This window comes from Pseudorca crassidens, chromosome 11, assembly GCF_039906515.1.
Source record: "Pseudorca crassidens isolate mPseCra1 chromosome 11, mPseCra1.hap1, whole genome shotgun sequence".
NCBI lineage: Eukaryota > Metazoa > Chordata > Mammalia > Artiodactyla > Delphinidae > Pseudorca > Pseudorca crassidens.
In genome coordinates this window covers 90,661,300-90,680,792 of record NC_090306.1, presented here as the reverse complement: position 1 = coordinate 90,680,792, position 19,493 = coordinate 90,661,300, and the positions used below count along the sequence as shown (strand labels likewise).

At 44.1% G+C, this 19,493-nt stretch overlaps 1 protein-coding gene across 2 annotated transcripts in view; it reads right to left on the bottom strand.

The window, feature by feature from the left end:
- RFX4 (regulatory factor X4) overlaps window positions 1-19,493 on the bottom strand; it is a 166,679-nt gene that overhangs the window by 18,868 nt on the left and 128,318 nt on the right. Inside the window, exons 12-15 of one of the 2 annotated variants that reach the window (XM_067697836.1) lie at window positions 16,447-16,541; window positions 15,909-16,026; window positions 4,234-4,353; window positions 3,733-3,894 (exon numbers count right to left, since the gene is read on the bottom strand). In XM_067697836.1, coding sequence (XP_067553937.1) covers window positions 3,733-3,894; window positions 4,234-4,353; window positions 15,909-16,026; window positions 16,447-16,541 — 495 coding nt within the window. The remainder of the gene's footprint in view (window positions 1-3,732; window positions 3,895-4,233; window positions 4,354-15,908; window positions 16,027-16,446; window positions 16,542-19,493) is intronic. The other variant, XM_067697837.1, reaches the window with a different exon arrangement.

Sequence of the window (19,493 nt, the reverse complement as noted above, 5' to 3'; positions counted from 1 at the left end):
TGCACAGAAATCTCTGTACACATTCATGATATTCCTGTGCCTCTGACTATCACACCTGCCATAGCGTGAGGCCTCCAAATTGCTACAAAGAAAGCCAGGAGCAGACTCACTAGCTGGCTGAGAATGATCATGAGATCCTAGGAATCTTTCCTTTGCACTCCTCCGTCCCCTTATTTCCTTATTGTCCTCTTGTTTGATCTGTTGCTACACTGGAAGAAAGGTTCCACTCAAATTGTTTCTGCTTCATAATGCAGAACTGTTTCATTTGCATATTTTCCCTGTTTATTTTAGAAGTAAGGATGTTATCACTGACTGACTGACATGTGTGTCTGCTGGGCGGTGGTGGGAGTGCGTGGGCAGGATTATTCAGGTAAGTGGCTCCTAGATGCTCTCACTGCCCTTCCTTCCTTAGTGAGGCAGGAGACCCCCAACTCCAGTCTCCGATGGACCCCTGAGCAGCTGCGGAGCTGTGAACAGTGCTTAAGTTCTTTTCCCTTTTTATTTTCAGCGAATAACGTCGTTCTGTACTTTTCTTCTGGAGCCTTCTAAACAGGAACTACAACAACCCACTAGGGAGAGAACATGGGAGGGAGGTGGGAGGCGGTCAAGTTCTTTCTGCTCCAAGTAGGAAACTAAATGCGACTTGAAGTGCATCTATGTAAACAAATGCAGGGATGCTCACATCTGAATTTCCACAGAAGAGGAAGACTCGCCAGCTGTGGACCCAAAGTGAAATCATCACTCCATCTAATGCCAGTTGTTGACAACCCTGCTTTTTTTCATCACTGCTCTGAAGAACCCAGTCTCCTGAGCTGTCTCTGACAAAGGGCCACTGGGTTTGTTGGCACGTTTCTGCCCCTGGCAATGTGCAAAAGAGGGCAGGCACCTTAAAGGCTCTTAAGCATCTGTTCATTCCCTCTCTGAGTAGCTCTGGTTCTGGAAACTTTAGTGAAAGAATTAATCAAAAGACTCCTGGAAAATGACATGCTCTCTTGCCTCCAGGCCTCTGTACTACTTACTTCCTCTGCTTGGAATACCTTTTCTCTATTATTTGGCCCCCGACCAGACCATCCAAATAGAGGCTGGAAGCCCTGCTTTGTGCTCCCTAACACTCTGACCTTTCTCCCAACTCAGCACTCGTGACATTATATTGTAACTGCTGTCTTGCTCATCAGAACCCTAACCTCTCACAATAAACTCCCAGGGGCAGGGACCACGACTCACTTGTTTGTATCACCAGCTTTTGAAGTGTTTAGCTCACAGAAACCACTTGAGAAATATTTATTAGATAAATGAGTAAACGGATGGACGTGTGAGTGAACGAGCAGATAAAAGATAGCACCTAAATACGACAATCTCATCCTATTTGATCTTCAAAAATACATAATTTAGTTCCCAGCGTATTCTAGTTAGAACTGGGATATAACTAAGCCCACGCTATGAGGGGCTGGAGGAAGATTCTAACCGGGAGGATACCCAGCTTGAGAGTCACTGTGGATGTCCATGAGAGGTGGGGAAGGCCTGAACCAGATGGCAGCAGTGGGCTGGGAAGGAAAGGGTGGGTCAAGATTTGTGTTAGAACAACTGGCCTTGGGAGGTGTGGAGGAGAATGCCAGCTGTCTCTCCCATATCTGTTTCCCCTTCCCTGCCTGGGAACCCTATCCTACACTTCCCCGCCTCTCTTTACAGTTACATGAGGCCATGTGACTAAGTCCTCGCTGATGGAATCTAAGTGGAAGTGACATCCGCCAGCTTCAGGCCAGGGCTTTTCCGAGTCGGTCTTCCTCCTCCAGACCCACTCTCCATTTCCATTAGCTGGTTGCAGACTTGACAAAGCCCTAAGTCAGTGGTCCTCAAACTAGTCAGCCTCAGAATCACCTGGAGGCTTCTTGAGCAAATGGCTGGGCCCCACCCTACAGTTTCTGATTCAGTAGGCCTGCAGTGGGCTCTGGTAATGAGCATTTCCAACAAGTTCTCAGGTGATGCTGATACTTCTGGTCCATGGACCACACTTTGAGAACCACTGCCCTGGGGTACGGTGGAGCCTCATATTGAAGGAACACGTGTCTCTAAATGGTTGCATTAAAGAGAGCCTCCTCTCTGACTGAAACACCCTGCATGAAATAGATTTCCACTGTGTTAACGCCATCCATGTTTGGGTCTATCTGTTACAGTAACTTAGCCTATCCTAGCTAATACAGGAAGAGCTGAGGGAGAGGAGAGCTGATTTCCGGATTTGGTACTTGGGTAAATGAGGGAGTAGAAGATAATGAATTTAATTAGCACAGTCTTAACCAAGCTCTCCACTCCACTCTGGTCTGTTCACCTGCCCCACTCTCACCCAGGGCCATCTAGCAGAAGGTTGTTTCTGCCTTTGGTTCCTGTGTGCTCACTCCTCTGTTAGCTGAGTCCTTCTCGTCTTTTAAGGCTGCCTTTGAGACTCACCTCTCTCCTGAAGACTCTCCTCCGCCTGCCCAGGTTCCGGTGGGACGGACAGGGTCTGCTCCTCCCTGAACTCCTATACCCCTCTTGGCTGCAGCCCTCATCTTGTAGGCACTCCTAACAGTAACCCCTGCTATCTGGATAGCAGTGCACTGTTAACAAAGCACTTTGGCTTTTCTTACCTCATCTAATCCCCACAGCAACCATGTGTAAAAACGTGGAGGTGCACACAAACACACACGTGCGTGCACACACACACACGTGTGCACACACGCACTCTATTTATTATATTAGCTAACACTTACTGCAGATTCCACATCCAGTGTATCATTTCCACAAGTCTTGAGAGCAAGGACATTTGCTGAATGACTGAATGAATCAGTTTGTTTATGGTAACTGCTGACTGTGGTGCCTGGGACCAGGAGTTTAACCCTTCTCCACCCTTTACTTTTCCTCCTCCATAAAATGGAACAATAATTACCTTGCAGTGTTACTGTGAATATCAAGTGAGACAATTATGCAAGGGCCCTTTGTGCATGGTAAAGCAACATTTAGACACTAGTAACTAGCTATTATTACCCTTGTAACATTTCTTCCATTTTCAAACCTTGTCTTGGCATGAAAGATCCTGCAGGATGTGACTCCGACTTACCTTTCCAGGCTTGTAACACTTCTTCATGACCACCTACATTTTAACCACTTTACCATTCCCCGAAAAGGCCCCATACTTCCTGCCCCGTGCGTTTGCACACACTGTCCTCTCCCCAGAGGCCCTTCTGTAATACCTTTGTCAGTTAAAATCAAGTTTCAGCTCAAATCCCCTCTTTTGTGAGGTCTCCAACCAGATGGACTCTCCCCTTCCTTGGGGACCCTGCAGCATTAGCTTGAACCTCCATTATTGCCCCTGCCTTGATTCTGGCTACCATGGCTTAGCATATGACTTCCTGTCTCCCCACTTTCCAGAGATGCCTCTCAGTTTCTGGCTCATGGAGGGCTCCCTTTCTTGTTTTCAAGAATGGCTGTGTTTTATATCATTTTAGTGACTTATCTTTTTTGGGGGGGGCAGTGGGTGGAGATTTTATCATGGACTTGATCTGCCAACTTGAAACAGAAGCATAAGGAATACATACAAACTAATAAATGGATAACTGCAAGTCATCCATAAATCCAGGAGGATACTCAGATTTTGGCATTGTTTTGGGAGGGGGCTGGAGGGAGAATGTTTTTCCAGATAGCTCTGGCTTTAAACATCAACTCCCCACTCAGAGCCTTTGAGGGGCTGTTCATTACCTGTAGTGCTGAGGCCAGTGTACTCAGGGGATGGGTTGCTGACAGGGGAGGAGGGAGGTGGCACTTCCACGGACGTGGCAGATTTTGCTGGAGAAAACGATGGCACTGGTGAAGGGGTTGGTGGGGCAGCCTCCGTCAAGATAATCTCCTCTCGGACTTCTGCTATGGGTAGAGAAAGGGTGGGTTCTTAGAGCCAAAGGTCAAGGCAAGTTGTCTTTCAGGGACTTTTAAAAAGCAAATATTCTTTCTAATCTGTGTCATGTCACTCCTCTGCTTAAAACCTCTGATGGTTTCCCATCACCGTGGTGGCATGCAAGGGAATTCCCACGTACACACATGCCCACCCTCAAGAAGAAAAAGACATTATTGGTTTCCCACCATTTGACTTGTTCACCATAACTAAATTCTTTGGGCTGCGGAGCTAAAGAAACACAGAGCACAGAAGTAAAGATACAAATCAGATTGACAAGGAGGACGATTCCCAGTGAAATGCCGGCTTACCGGTGCTTCCTTCTCCCTTCATGGCTCGCATGAGCTCACTGGCGCGCTCCTGGCAGTGCAGGGATTCTAACAGGTAGAGCACATAGTCATCAAACATCAAGTGAATTAGGTGAAAAGACCCTGGTGAGAGAAGATCCAAACAGAAAGGTAAGTCATGTTGGCTCGGGTGTGCCCCTCAGCCTGGTCGATAACACGTCACACGGTGCTCTGACCCTCTGTCCTGGACCCTCATTCCCTCTCAGTTACGGATCACCTTGCGGTCAGAGGTTGCTCTCCTTTGTCGTCTCCTCACCTAGCCTGGTGTTTAGCATAAGGTAAGTGTCATTAACACTGCGGCAAGCGAGTCTTTTCCTTGCTCGATTTATTAATAGGACATCATCAAAAATGACACCTATTGAGCCATCTGTCAAAACGCGCCTGGGCTCTCACATTCGCACTGGCGTCATCCTCGTCTGGGCACCCCTCACTTTGTTCAGCATTGCTTGACATAGTGCCTTGCATTTTTCTCTCTTCCACAAGTTTATCTTATTTCCCCGACTGGACTTAAGGATATTCACGGCAGGGACTTTGCCTTCTAACTCACTGGTGTCTACCAATGTACACAACATAATTCCAGGAGCATAACTGACACTTTAAATTAGCAACAACGGAATTATTTCCTTAAATGTTTCTGAGACTTCCGTTTAGCACATGGTTGTTACAAAAGGTATTATAATGGAAAAGATTTGGTATCCTCAAGCAGTATTCTTCATTTTAAATTTAGAGTAGATTACTTCATAAAAAGGGATGTGAACAATCATTTTAAAAGATTTTTCCCATGTGCCAGCCTTTGTGCTCAAAGTATTATATTCTCTAATTTAATATCTACCACCACCTTGTGAGGCAGGTGCTCTTACTCCTGTTTTGCAAAGTCAAGTACTTGTGCAAGATGACACAATACATTACTTCAAAACCATCTTTTTTTTTAAATATTTATTTATTTATTTGGCTGTTCCGGGTCTTAGTTGCAGCCTGCGGGATCTTCGTTGTGGCATGCGGGATCTTTAGCTGTGGCAGGCAAACTCTTAAGGCATGTGGGATCTAGTTGCCTGACCAGGGATCGAACCCGGGCCCCCTACATTGGGAGCGCAGTCTTAGCCACTGGACCACCAGGGAAGTCCCCCAGACCATCTTTTCTTGCACGTCATGCTGCATGGACAGTGGAAGATCCACATACGGAAGGGGCCTTCATGTCTGCTGTCATGAAGACCTCACGGATGCCAGCGTCAGAGAGGCCAAGCCTTCATCTCTAGTCCCATGTTTCCACCTCTCAAAGGGACATCTCCACATGGACATCCTGCTGTCCCATGAAGTGTCCAAAACGTCTCACCGACTATTTACAAGCTGCCCTCCTCTTCCTATTTCCCTTGAGTTTGCTTTTTTTAGAAGCCTTATGAGACTCTGGCATTATTTATTATCTTGTGATCCTAACATCATCATCAACACCACTATTATTGTCATCATCATCATTGTCATCTCCCATTTATTGAATGCTTACCATGTGCCAAGAACTCTGCTAAGCACTTAACACAGGTCTTATCCTTTCACCAAACTGTGAGATAGGTGGTATTATCCTCTTACACACAAGGAAATGAGTCTCTCCATTGGAATTAAGTAGGGATTGGCCTCAGTTTGCTCTGGCTCCAAAAATCCGTTCCCATTTCCCCTACAGATCATCTGGTCCAGTCTCCTCATAGCACAGATGGGGAAAATAAAGAACATGGTCCCCAGAAGGGCCATTTGAGTTGGGCTCTATGCCTTTTCAGGTCTCAGAAATAAGGTGATGAGGGCCAGTTGGGGGCTTTTGGATGACTCCTCTTTGGTGGAATTTATTAATTTTCTCCTTTTTAGTTGCACCTGGCTTCTTTGTACACGTGCGCGCGCGCGCGCGCGCACACACACACACACACACACACACACACACACACACATTCATTTCAGATAGATTGATTCTTTTGCTCCAGAAATGTTACAGAAGAAAATCCCCTGCTTAACTCTGAGGCCACTGGATGCCCTGCAGGTCATGCACATCTACACCAATACCCCGTCTCTCCGGAGCTGCCACCACCTATGATCCTTGTGCCCACAGAGCTCCACGTCCACGTCCCCTGTCCTGCACTTTCTTCACATTTTTCCTCCATCTCCAGGGTGCTGTGTCTGTTTTTTGACCCCACTTGGAATTCAGCAAGGTTCAGGGTTTTTTTGAGTCATGGTGAAATGCAGACTTCCAAGACTAAACTTTCCATCTACTTCCCCAAAATGAGTCCTATGAACCGCTGAGGAGGTACAGCATTGTGGGTAACTGCATGAGTCTGGATCAAACTGCCCAGGTTGAGCTCCAGCTCTGCCACTTAGTAACTGGGACCTTGGATGAGCTGCTCCTCGAAAACATTAAAAATAAAACCAGCCGTTTACTGAGCCCTTGCGCTGTGGCAGCCACTGGGTTAACTGCTGCAGATTTATTATTGCATTTAATTCTCATCACAACCATTTGAAATGAGCGATACCCTCCTTCTGCAAAGGAGGAAACTGAGACTTAGAGGAGTAAAGTAACTGTCCAATGTCACACAATTATTAAGTGGCAGACATGGGATTTGAATCCAAGACTGTCTGATTCTGAAGTTGTTCTTCAATCGTGCAATATGGCTCTCTAAAAGGGAAATAGTCAAACCTATTTTACAGAAGTACCATAATGAGGAAGAGTATATACTAGATGCTTAATAAATAGTAACTAAGGTCGCTTTTGCTATTAATGTTCTAACACCCTGTGATGTGACTGTTTTGTTCATAGAGTCAAAGAAGTCAAAAGATAGCATCAAATACCTAAAAGGAAAAGGTCTCCAAAATGAAGAAGTATTTGCTGAGATGTGGCTCTAAGTCAATAAGGATAGAAAGAGAGAAAGACACTATGAAACCAAATTAGAATGGAAAACCCTAGATAATAAAAATGGCTTTAGTAGTTTTAGCACAGGCAGGCACCTTGGATCATCTATACAGCACCCCTGTCTAATAGATAAAGAAACAAGATCTGAGGTGAAGACACTTGCCTAAGACCACACTGTTAGAAAACATCAGAGCTGGGTTTGGAGGCCAGTACTCCAGGGGAAGTGTTGATTTGGGGTTTCAAGCTCTCTTCCTAATGACTCTCATCATTTACCCAATTGGTCTGATAATTTTCAATCATCTTTCAAACAAGGAGAGTTTGTAGAGCTACTGCTTCTTGCTTATTACTATTGTGCAAAGTGCTCTTAGTACAAAGGAAACTTAAAGTTCAGTCACTGACTCCACAAAAGCTACAGTGTCCTTAGCAAAAATCAATCCTTAAGATTATTAGGTAACAAACAGTTCAGTGCCAGGGTACACAAAGACTGATGAGAGGGAGAGGGGAAGGAGGCAGGGGAGGAAAAGAGGGAGAGGAAAAGAGAAACATCAAAGACAGACAGGATAGAGGCAATTATAGCTAACATTCCTGCTTTATTTCTTCCCTTAGCACTTAACACCATCTGCTATACTATATATTGAAATTATCTTTATCATGTGCCTCCCTACACTAGATTGTAAGCTCCATAAATGCAGGGATTTTTATCTTTTTTTTTTCCCCCACTGTTCTATACCCGGTGTCTAGAACAGTGCCAGGCACAGTAGAGGCTCAATGGTTATTTGTTGGATGAATGAATCAAATGAGCAAGCACTGACCACTTACCATATGCTCTGTGCTAAGCCCTTTTAATTTTCCAACAACACTATGAAGGGTTTTTTTTTAATTTATTTATTTTTATTTATTTATATTTTGGCTGCATTGGGTCTTTGTTGCTGTGTGTGGGCTTTCTCTAGTTGGGGCGACCGGGGGATACTCTTCGTTGCAGTGCGTGGGCTTCTCATTGCGGTGGCTTCTCTTGTCGTGGAGCACGGGGTCTAGGTGCGTGGGCTTCAGGAGTGGTGGCACGCAGGCTCAGTAGTTGTGGCGTGCGGGCTTAGTTGCTCTGCAGCATGTGGGATCTCCCTGAACCAGGGCTCGAACCCATGTCCCCTGCACTGGCAGGCAGATTCTTAACCATTGTGCCACCAGGGAAGTCCCAAGGAGGTATTATTATCTTCAGTTAACACATGGGGGAAATGAAGTCTCAGAGGATTTTAAACCACTTGCCTAAAGTTACAGAGCTATTGAGCATCAGAGCCTGTTATGGAAAAAGGTACTAGGATAGAGACAAAAGGAGATTGTTGTTGTTATATGGTAACATAGTTAATGGCACCTTATAGAATCAAAGCATTTCTTTTTTCTTATGAAAAGTTTCAAACATACGGAAAAGTATAAAGAATTTTAAGGGAATTCCCTGGTGGTCGGGTGTTTTTAGGTCTATCCACACTGACACATGTAGGTCTTGTTTAATGGCCATTGTGTGACTATGCCACGATCTATTTGTCCATTCTCCTGTCAATGAAATTTAGGTTATTTACAGTTTTCACTATTGGAAACTGGCTCTAATGAATGTTTTTTGTACCTGTTGCCTAGGTACAAAAAATACCTGGCTCTAGGACCAGAGGTGGAATCAATGGGTCCAAGAGCACCTGCATCTTAAGTCTTAATGAGATAGTGCCACACTGCTCACCAAAATCTTCTACATCCTTACTGGTAGCATAGGAAATACAGTATTTGCCATCTGAAGGGTATGAAATGTTATTGTCTTTATAAGTTGCAGTACCCTAATTACTAGAAAGGTCCACCTCTTTTCATATGATATTGCCCATTTGAATTTCCTCTTCTGTGAACTGCCTATTCATATTCTTTGCCCATTTTTCTACTGGGGTATTTGTCTTTTAAAAATGTATTTAGAGGGATTTATCATATATTCTGGATACTAATACTTTGTTCGTTATATGCATTGCAAAATATCTTCCCCCTTTCTGTGGCTTTTTTTTTTTTTGGCCACACCATGCGACTTGTGGGATCTTAGTTCCCTGACCAGGGATCGAACCCAGGCCCTCGGCAGTGAAAGTGTGGAGTCCTAACCACTGGACCGCCAGGGAATTCCCTCTGTGGCTTTTATCTTTTAATTTCGTCTATGTTGTGCTTATTAAACAGAAATTTAAAATCCGAGTGCAGTCAACTTTGCCAATATTTTCCTTATGATTTATCCTTTTTGGTACTTTTTTAAAGAAATAATTTCCTATTCCAAAGTCATAAACTTATCATCCATATTTTCTTCTAAAAGGTTTTAAGTTTTGGTTGTTTTTTTTTCATTTAGATGTTTCTTTTCAGAAGGGGAAAATTGTTTCTAGGGAAGGGGTCTAATTTTATTTTATTTATCCTAAAATGCGTGTCCCAGAACCTTTGTCCACTGATTTTTAATGCCATATCTCTGTCACACAGATCATCTGTACAGTCCTCTTGTTGAGACAGAAAGGCAAGAATTTGATGAGGCAAAGACAAGTTTCATGTCAGTCTGTCTTGGGCATCTCTGCTGTTTCACTACTCTTTGTCTAGCACTGTTAGATGACCACATTGTCTTACTCCTTAATAAACCTGAACGTCAGGTAAGCAAGTCCTTATACCTGTTCTTTATGACTTTCAAAATGCCTTTACTATTCTCAGGCTTTTGCTTTTCTATATGAATTTTAACATCAGATTTTCAAAATCAAAGGAAGAAAAAGTTAAGAACCAGATGGAAATTCCAATTGATTTATGTATTTGAAGGGCATATCCTTTTCCAGATATGAACAGGGTATATTTCAGTAATATTTAAAAATTTTTTTCCTTGAAGGTCTTAAAATAATTTTTGTTAGAATTTTTTTCTGGGCACATTTCTATTGCTATTGTGAATGGGATATATAGATATAGATATATAGATACACAGAGACAGATATTTTCTAGTTAATGGTAAGAATGTCAATGATTTTTAAAAAACTGAATTCAGTAACCTGCCTGAATTCTTATTTGTTCTATTAGTTTGTAGATTCTCTTTTTCTTGTCAGCCATCATGACATGTCTAGAAATAAAGACAATTTTGTGTTTTCCTTTTCAATTCTTATATTTCATTTCCTTTTCTTATTGCATTGGCTAGGACCTCCAGTACGTATCTATCAGAAACAGCATTAGAAGGCATTTGTGTCTTATTCATGACGGGAATGGGAAAACTTCTAAAGTTTCACCATTTGGTATATTGTTTTCTGCAGATTTTTGAATGCTCTTTAACATATTAAATAAATTCTCTTCTATTCCTAGTTTGCCAAGAGTTTTTAAAAATTATACTTGAAAGCTGAACTGTATCAAATACATTTTTTCCTTTGTATCTATAGAGATGAACATATGACTTTTCTCTTTTAATTTGTTAATGCAGTATGTTAAATAGTAATTTTCTGACTTTGAATCACACTTGAATTCTTGGCATAGGCCTCATTAACCATGATTTAAAAAAAAATTTGCCCTGGATTTGATCTGCTAGTATTTTATTTAGAATGTTTTCATCTATATTTATGTGTGGTTGAGTCATAATATTCTTTTCTTCTACAGCTCTTCCAAGATTTTGAAACTGAGATTATATTAGCTTCATAAAATTAACTGTACAGCTTTCCTTCTTTTGTTTTCATGTTCATTTTCATAAACTAAGGATTTTATGCTTCTTAAAAGTTTAGTAAACGTTGCAATTTATGCCTGATGTTTTTTGAGGGAAGAGACCTTTTCATTTACTGTGGTTATTATTTGATCTTATTTCTAGCATCCTGTTTCATATTTTGAGTTTACGATCCTTTTTCTAAGCTTCTTTTATCTTCTCAATTCTTGCCATTTAAGTTTTCACATTTTTCCATTTTTCTTTGGTAACTTATGATTCTATTCTTTTAGTGATGATCATATATCCAAACATCTATTAAATCCAAACTATAAATTTTTTTCAACAAAGTCTACAGTTATTTAGTATTTCAAGACAAAGACCTTAGCATGCGTTAACTATTCCTTAAAGATTCTCTCCCAGCTACCCTGTGTTTTATTGTTTCCTGGAATTTGGTTTTACTTTCTTGAAACACACACAAATTAGTTTTTAAATTACAACCAAAAGTTAATTACATTTGCTTATATATTTTAAAATTTCTCTCATCTTAAAACAGGGCTCCCAAATTCTTTGACACTCCTTCCTGGGAAAATTGTGGGGGGGTGTCTATGCACTTCCTTCAATCTTGGTAGGTTTGTGACTGCTTTGATCAACAGAGTAAGGGGGAGTGAAACTTTCACTTCTGAGATTGGGTCATAAAGGCAATGCGGCTCCCCCCTCGGCACACTCACTCATGGGGCCTAAGCTTCCATGTGAGAGGTTCAACTGGCCAGAGGCCACTGTGTGGTGAGGAAACTGAGCCACATGGAGAGGCCACCTGAACACACTCCAATCGGCAGTCCTAGTGTTCAAGTCATCCCAGCTCAGGCACCAGACACGTGAGGGAAAAAGCTTCCAGAGGATGCCAGCCTCCAGCCGTCGATGAACTCCAGCTTTTGAGTCTTCCCCTCTGAGGTCCCAGACATCATAGAACAGAGACAAGCCATCCCCGCTGGACCCTGCCCAAATTCCTGACCCATAGAATCTGTAAGCATAATACTGTTTTAAACCACTACACTTTTGTTAAACAACAACAATAACTAGAATATTGTTGTTTCTTGTATCCCAGACCTTAGCTATGGTTTTATTTTTCTTCTTATTGAAATCCATTCTTTAATTTTTTTTTTTTCGCGGGCCTCTCACTGTTGTGGCCTCTCCCGTTGCGGAGCACAGGTTCCGGATGCGCAGGCTCAGCGGCCATGGCTCACGGGCCCAGCCGCTCCGCGGCATGTGGGATCTTCCCGGACCGGGGCATGAACCCGTGTCCCCTGCATTGGCAGGCGGACTCTCAACCACTGCGCCACCAGGGAAGCCCCCATCCTTTAATTTTATTTAAGTGAAGTTCTATGGGTGCCATATAGTTCTCTTAGTTTTTGTATAACTGAATATGTCTGTGCTTTGCCCTCACTCTTGAATAATGGTTGACAGTTCTTTGTTCTCAGCACTTAAAAGATATTATTCCATTGTCTCCTGGCATCTCTTATTACTCATGATTGTCTAATTATTGTTCTTTTCTCTCATAGCTTAAAAAAATTTTTACTCTATCAATATGGTTTTAGAAAATCCATCAATGAGGGGTAAACAAATTTGTCTAGCCTTTTTGTGCCATGCATCTGAGCCCAGGATATTTGTCTCAGTTGTGGGAATTGAAAAAGCATGGGTTTTGTGGTCATGCACATCTGATTTTGAAACAGGGCTCTGCCACTTGCCATATTGATTTTGGGCAAGAAAATTCTCCAACTCAGTAAAAAGGTACCTATTATTATCTGCCTTGCAGAGTTGATGTGAGAATTAAATGGTTCTATGTGCTTCCTACACATTTGTTATAAAGAGTAGCATTATCCTGCCTTTGCTTCATGTTCTATCACGACTTCCTTGTCTGTTATATTGAGGGCAGTAATAGTGGACCTCATAAGTTGTTGTGAGAATTAAATGGGAAAGTGCCTACTGTTATGTCTAGTGTACACTAGTCCCTGAATAAATGTTACTTTGCTTTTCTTATTACTATTCAGCTGGAGGAAGTTAAAGAGGCCTTGGCAGTGTGGCTCTAGCATGGGATAGATCCCCAGGGGAGCTCAGCTTAGTTTGCTGTGCATCCTGGGCAAGCCCCCTCTCCTCTCTGGGTCTCCTGCTTCTTCTCCCGAATACAGGGAAAGCAATTCCTGCCTCCTGGTGCTTGGAGGGGGCCTGAGAGACATTTTGAATGTCAAGATCCTGCAATTTAGCAGGTTCTGGGTAAGAGAGCCAGGCCAGGACATCTAAACATTGAGAAGCAGTCTGGAGGCTCCGTCCGTCATGGCCACTTGGCCTGGGAGTTGATCCCATGTGGCCTCCCCGGCCCTGCCCGAGTGGGTGAGCTTTGATGCTAGGCCAGAAAACAAGCGTGTAAAAAGGTGAAAACCTGGGAAATGATATGTAGCCCTGCCCCCTTGGCCGTCAAACCCGAGGCAGCCTTTCACAGCATTTCATGCTGAAGCACTTCCAGGAACTATTGTTGCCTTCCGGATGTTCCTAACAGTGAAACAGGGGCATCTGGTAAAAACCCATAGTGAAAGGTAAAGGCACCTGCACTGACTTGGGATCCAGGTATCCTACGAACTAAAATCAGAGCAGTCAACTGAAAATATGTTGTTGTTGCTTTTTTTAAATAGAACCTCTAATTTCCTCAGCCCCATTAGGATGAAAAGTTCATTGCCTGCTACCCTACCTTTGCTGACTAATTTTGCTAGAAAGTGCTGCTGCAGCAGAGAAAGAAAGTCTGGCTACTTTAGTTCACCGCATAGGCTCTTTCACTGAAAAGGAATTAGGGAGAAAAGAGTGAAAAGGAATTAAGGAGAAGAAAGGAGTCAACTACCTTTGAAAGAGGCTGTTCTGCGAAGAGGTGATAGAGTCCCCCCGTGGGATCATTGTGATATTCCACACGATCATTGTGACGGTCAGCCTGCTACTCGGACATACAAACCCCGCACCATTCACAGCTACCAGGATCGTGTGGGAGTTATAAGATATATAGAGCTGGCCCCTGTGGTTGGGGGAGGGGCCAGGGAACAGAGGGCTCTTTTTCCTAATTAGCTGTTTTTATACAGGGAACACATGACCCAAACACAACCACCAACTGTGTCTTTGACATATACAGGCAGAAAGGGGGAGCTGGGCTTTTGTCTGCCGCAAATTCTTTCAACTTGCCTGTCACCCCAAGCTGTAAAACTCAACAATGAGTCGGATGAGCAGGACCATTTCAGATAGTTTGCTAAATGGACTTGGAGACAGGTATTATTTCCATCTGTTCAGGGTTGAAAAATACTGTAAAAGTAAAATTGGGTTAATATCTTTTTTCTTTCCTTTTCTAAAAGATTTGTGACCATGTTTGCCATTTGCCTGAGTTTCCAGTGTATCCTAGAATGTGCGTGGTTCAAAAAGAAATAAACACATTTTAAGGAATAATATTTCTTAGTAATAAATTCAACCTATTCTAATTGTTCTACTTTCCATAACATTGACTGTTAACTTAGTACATACAAATGGATTTCAAAGGCTATTACAACATAGACTACTTTCCCTGTCTAATGAAGGGTGTTTGATAATATACAGTCAGTATAAGAATCAGCAACTTGAAGAATAAGATATAAAACAAGGAAAGGGTGCTTGCTTTGTGGATGTATATATACTTATTTGTGCGGTATCGTTCTTCTTTGATTTCTGAAGCAATGAAAAAAATCTCGAATATTTTTCACCCATCAGCTTAACTGAAAGCAGTTATGCACAAATGATCTTCCCAGAGCCACAGGTAACATGTGCTAACACTAACTATGCTGAACTGGAAGTCATCAAAATGCCATGCCTGGTGGCACCGCCCAGGTAGCAGTCACCAGAGCATTTCCATATACAGCTCAAAGAGAATTTCCATCTGTAGCCATGGTGCAGGCAGGTTCAGAGAACTTCCCAACGCTGAGATTAAAGAAATCCACAACAAAACGCTTCTCCAATTGGGTAAACACAGTCTTTCATGGACAGAGCTGTTTAGAAAAAATAGTGCCTTCTTTGTTTCACCACATATTCACTGCATTGTATAGCACAACTGGGAAATAGTGACAAGACCATAAAAAGCTAGATGGAAAAGTGTCAAATTAAACCCAGAGCAAAACCCAGAGCTGATTGGCTTAATTGGAGATAATGAGAAGCAAAACCACATCTCTACTTGCAAAGTAAAACAGAGAACTGAAGCAATTACCCAGAAAATTCACAAACAGCCCTTTGCCGAAATGCCTAGAAAACTGAGGCCAAAGTGTTTTGAGATTTCAAATGTCTGGATAATGCCTTAAAGTTCCACCTCACTTTGCTAATGATGACCTGGACTCAATGCATATGCCATTCTTTCCAGTGAAAAATGGCATTCACCCCAAGTCGGTGATTAGGTTCCTGCCCGCAGAGACTACCGTAAGCACCTCCGGTCAGAGATTTCAAGTCCCGTTAAACTGGAAAACAGGAGACAAGGACTTGGGGTAGGGATGTGTCCTGGAGGTGATGAAAACCCAAGGGGTCAGTGAAACAAAAGGGAAAATGAATGCAAAAGTCGTTTACTGGGGATCACACTGGGGCACGTTATCAAAGAAAACTTTACCCACCACTGGCCTGTCAATCAAGCCGTTTGCAAATTTTGCACTCGGAGGCTTCTTCATGTGCCCAGTCTTGGCAAATCCACACTATGAAATTTGGCAAAATAGACCAGTGGAAGCAGCCATGACTGGGGACTTCCAGAAAAAGGGGAGCACAGCCACTGCTATTTACTCCTCTTTAAACTCAAATAATGCTATCTGTGTGCAAGCCTCTCGTTTTCAGATATGTATACTTCTCCTTTAGCGTGCAATGCCATCTTTCTCCCTGAAAGTCCTAACAATATCGTGTCCCCCCAGAATAGAGAATGTTTCCGGGTGATGTCCTTGTGGTCTCAGAGACAGCAAGACCATGCCTGACTCCGGAGAGATGGACTTGGTACATGGAGCCCGGAGAAGACGTGTTTGGATGTGGGGAGGGCTGGGGTGGCCTTACCGAAGCTGGGGGCACTGTGCAAGGTCATGTCCCGGATCACCCTTGTGCCGAAACAGGACCACATCAAGAGGAACTGCTGGGCCACCTTCTTCAAGGACCCTTGCCTCTTGGCAGCCACCTACAAGAGAGTGAACGTCTGTATGCGTGGTTGATTTGACCTTCATTTATTACCGTCTCTTATTGAAATGACAGGAAGGCTTTGGGTCTCTAAGTTCAATGTTATAGACTTTTTATTTTTAACAGCAAAAACACACTTTAAGAAATGAAATCTTATGTTGAGACTCAACAGGTACAACCGCTAGGAGAGATGCTGACCTGGTTGAACCAGGGGAGGGAGACTCTAAGAGTCCTGCCTCGTGACACACCCCTCCCCCACTCCTGAGGGGGGCCCAGGCCTCTCCTTGCATCCCTAGGGCTCCGAGGCTGCCGAGGAAACACTCAGCTAGCTCACTGCGGGGCTCTGTATTACCCAAGCGCCATCAAGGCGAGTGATGGGCTGCCACACCCGGGCCTGCACCTTCCGCTTCAGCTTACCAACCTTCACAACACACCGGTCCACCATGGTGTCCAGCCACTCGATGTAGGACTCGATGGGAGACTGCTCCTCCAGGAGATGGTCGAACTCCTGATACACTGTCAAACAGAGGAGACCCCACACACCATGCAGTTGTGTTTAAACACACACAGGTGTTAAAAGAACAAAGGAATACAACGGAATAAAATAAAAAACTCCAAAGTCTTAGCAGGGTATTCAAGGATTTAGAGAATACACCCCAACTTACCTTTCCAGGCTCATCCTCCGTGCCTGTGAACACTTTAAGCCCTGGCCACCCCGGGTTACTTGCCATCCCCGCTTTTCTCAGGCAGTTCCCTCTGCTTAGACTGTTTAGTCTGTCATGAAACAGCTGAAATGATCCTCCGATGAAATCCTATTTACCCTCCCATGCCCCTCGCCGGCAGAACTGATCACTCTCCCTCTGTACTTTCACAGCACTTTACTATTTGCATTCTACCTTCACTGTATCACTAAGAACACTGCTATAGTTAGGGGTGTGCATGGGCGTGTCCCCCTGCTACTTCTTTGCCTGATAGCTTTATTAGCTGGCACATTACCTGTGCTATAGCTCTTATCCAGTATGCGCTTGCTTGCATGACAGGGGAGATGCACTGCTGCTCTCTTGCTCTCTGCCCCATGGTAAGGCACATTTGACCATTCAAATGTTTCTGAACCACAACCATACTGGACAAGCAGCCTAACCAGCCTCTCAGTGCTTGACACATAGCAGACGCTTAATAAACGTTGGTGTAAAGGAAACCATCACTGTGCCCTCCAGTTTCCATACTGGTCAAAGGAGGATCATCATATCACTTTACAACCTGTCTTCAGGTACAAGTCAAATCATTGAGTATAGAAGGATTCTGTAATCAGTGAAGCACTGCAGAAAGTAGAAACATTGCTGTGGTGATCTCCAATCCGGAACATCTCCTCTTACTACATTTCTTTGTGTTTTTGTATGTGAAGCTCAATAAATCAAACCACGATTCAGGATTCACATGTTCCTACAGTTTTCATTTGTCTGAGCAGCTTTTGTTGTCCCATTTTCCAGGACTGGCCAATCTGCTCTATTTTACTTAACTGATAACTGCTGCAAGAGGTCAGCTTCCAGGACCCGAAAACATATACTTTAGAATGAGAAAGGACTTTACAAAACCCATTTAGTTGATCTGTCTCATTTTATAGGTGAGGAAGCTATGTCTTAGAGATCAGATGACCCCCTCAGAGTCAGAGGGTGAGTTGGTGGCAGAGCAGGAACTGGAACCCAGTCTCTGACTTTCCCTCTGGTGTTCCTTCGCTCTTCACGGCACTGCCTGTGCGTCTGAGCCACTGTGCTTCAATCCGTGATGACAATGATCGAGATTGGCAATGAAAGTGCTAACTGCCAACATTTACTGAGTGCTTGCCGCATGCCAGGCACTCTCCTAAAATGTTTTCTACGGGCACACTCTGACCTTAGACTACCCCTAGAATGTGAATGTCATGAGGCCAGGACCTAGACCAGTGCCTGGTACACAGTAGTTGCTCGAATGTTTGTTGAAAGGATGAACGGCCCACGGAGGTAGGTACTATTATTACCCCCCCCACACACACCCAGCCTTTTGACAAATGAGGCAGAAGAGGCACACAGAGATGAGTGACTTCCGCAGCTGGTTAATGGCAGAGGCAAGTTTCAAACACAGCCTGCCTCAAGTGCTTGCCTCCCAACCTCTTCTCTACACTAGCTCTACGCTGTGTACCATGTATGTGGCACACATTGTCCCATTTCATCCTTTTGCATTATCCCCATTTTACAGATTTGGAAGCCGAGGTCACAGCACACCAGAACCAGGGTTTGAATCAAGGTCTGTCGGGCATCCCAACCACATGCTCTTACCACAGCACCACTTAAGGCTCATTCTAATCATCATGCTCAAGTCCCAATGTGTACTTTTTAATTTAAGGTAAGTCAGGCATCCCCAGCCAGCATCTACATCATGGATGTGATGGTAACCCCCTAAAGCAAGAATCCGCAGACTTGTCAACTGGTTGTAAGGAAAGGAGGGTGCAGCACACAGGTGCCCCTAGTCCTATTCAAACCGACCTTTGGTCCAGCTCATTGTGTTCAGGGACTTACTTCCCAGCTGTCTGGAAGGAGCAAGGATGACACCCGCGTGCCAGGCCACCTGCCTTCAGGCTTCCTCAATCCCCCTCATCCCGGCACTGCATCACATAGTATGTCCTCTTTGGTAAAACGCAACCATTTGGAAATTACTTGTTCAACTTCTGATTTGCCATTAGCTCTAAGCTCCACGTGGCAAGGGCAGTGTCCATCTTATTCACTGCTCTTTGCTCAGCGTATTAACACAGTGCTAGACCCAGGACAGGCAGGTGGGTTGCACTGAACCTCATTATGACTCCCTTCCTCTAGAAGAATACAATCACAGATTTAAAGGACAACATTCTTGGCTTCCCTGGTGGCGCAGTGGTTGAGAGTCCGCCTGCCAATGCAGGGGACACGGGTTCGTGCCCCGGTCCGGGAAGATCCCACATGCCGCGGAGCGGCTGGGCCCGTGATCCATGGCCGCTGAGCCTGCGCGTCTGGAGGCTGTGCTCCGCAACGGGAGAGGCCACAACAGTGAGAGGCCCGCGTACCGCAAAAATAAAAAATAAAGGACAATATTCTGCCCCCAGCCTAAGAAAGCCAGAAGAGAAAGCCCCAAAAGGTTCTTTCTTGGAGAAGCAGCAGTGACCTTCGTGCTGCTCCAGCAAAGGCTCAGAGCCTGGTCCCTAAAACAAGCAATGGTGATTGTAGTTTTCCTTATGAGTCTGGGTCACATTTTCTTCCCCCCATGAAAGGTGCTGAGGGGAGAAGAGAGCTGAGTCTAATGCTGCTAGGAGTGGTTGGCAGAACCAGGAAGTTGGATCATTGTGGGCTTCCACCCATCTATTTGGTCCTCTACAAACATTGCTGGCCCCCGCCTCTACCCCTGGCCCTGTGTGAGGCCCTGGGGACATGGCCATCAGGAGTATAGCTAGCACTGTTAGGG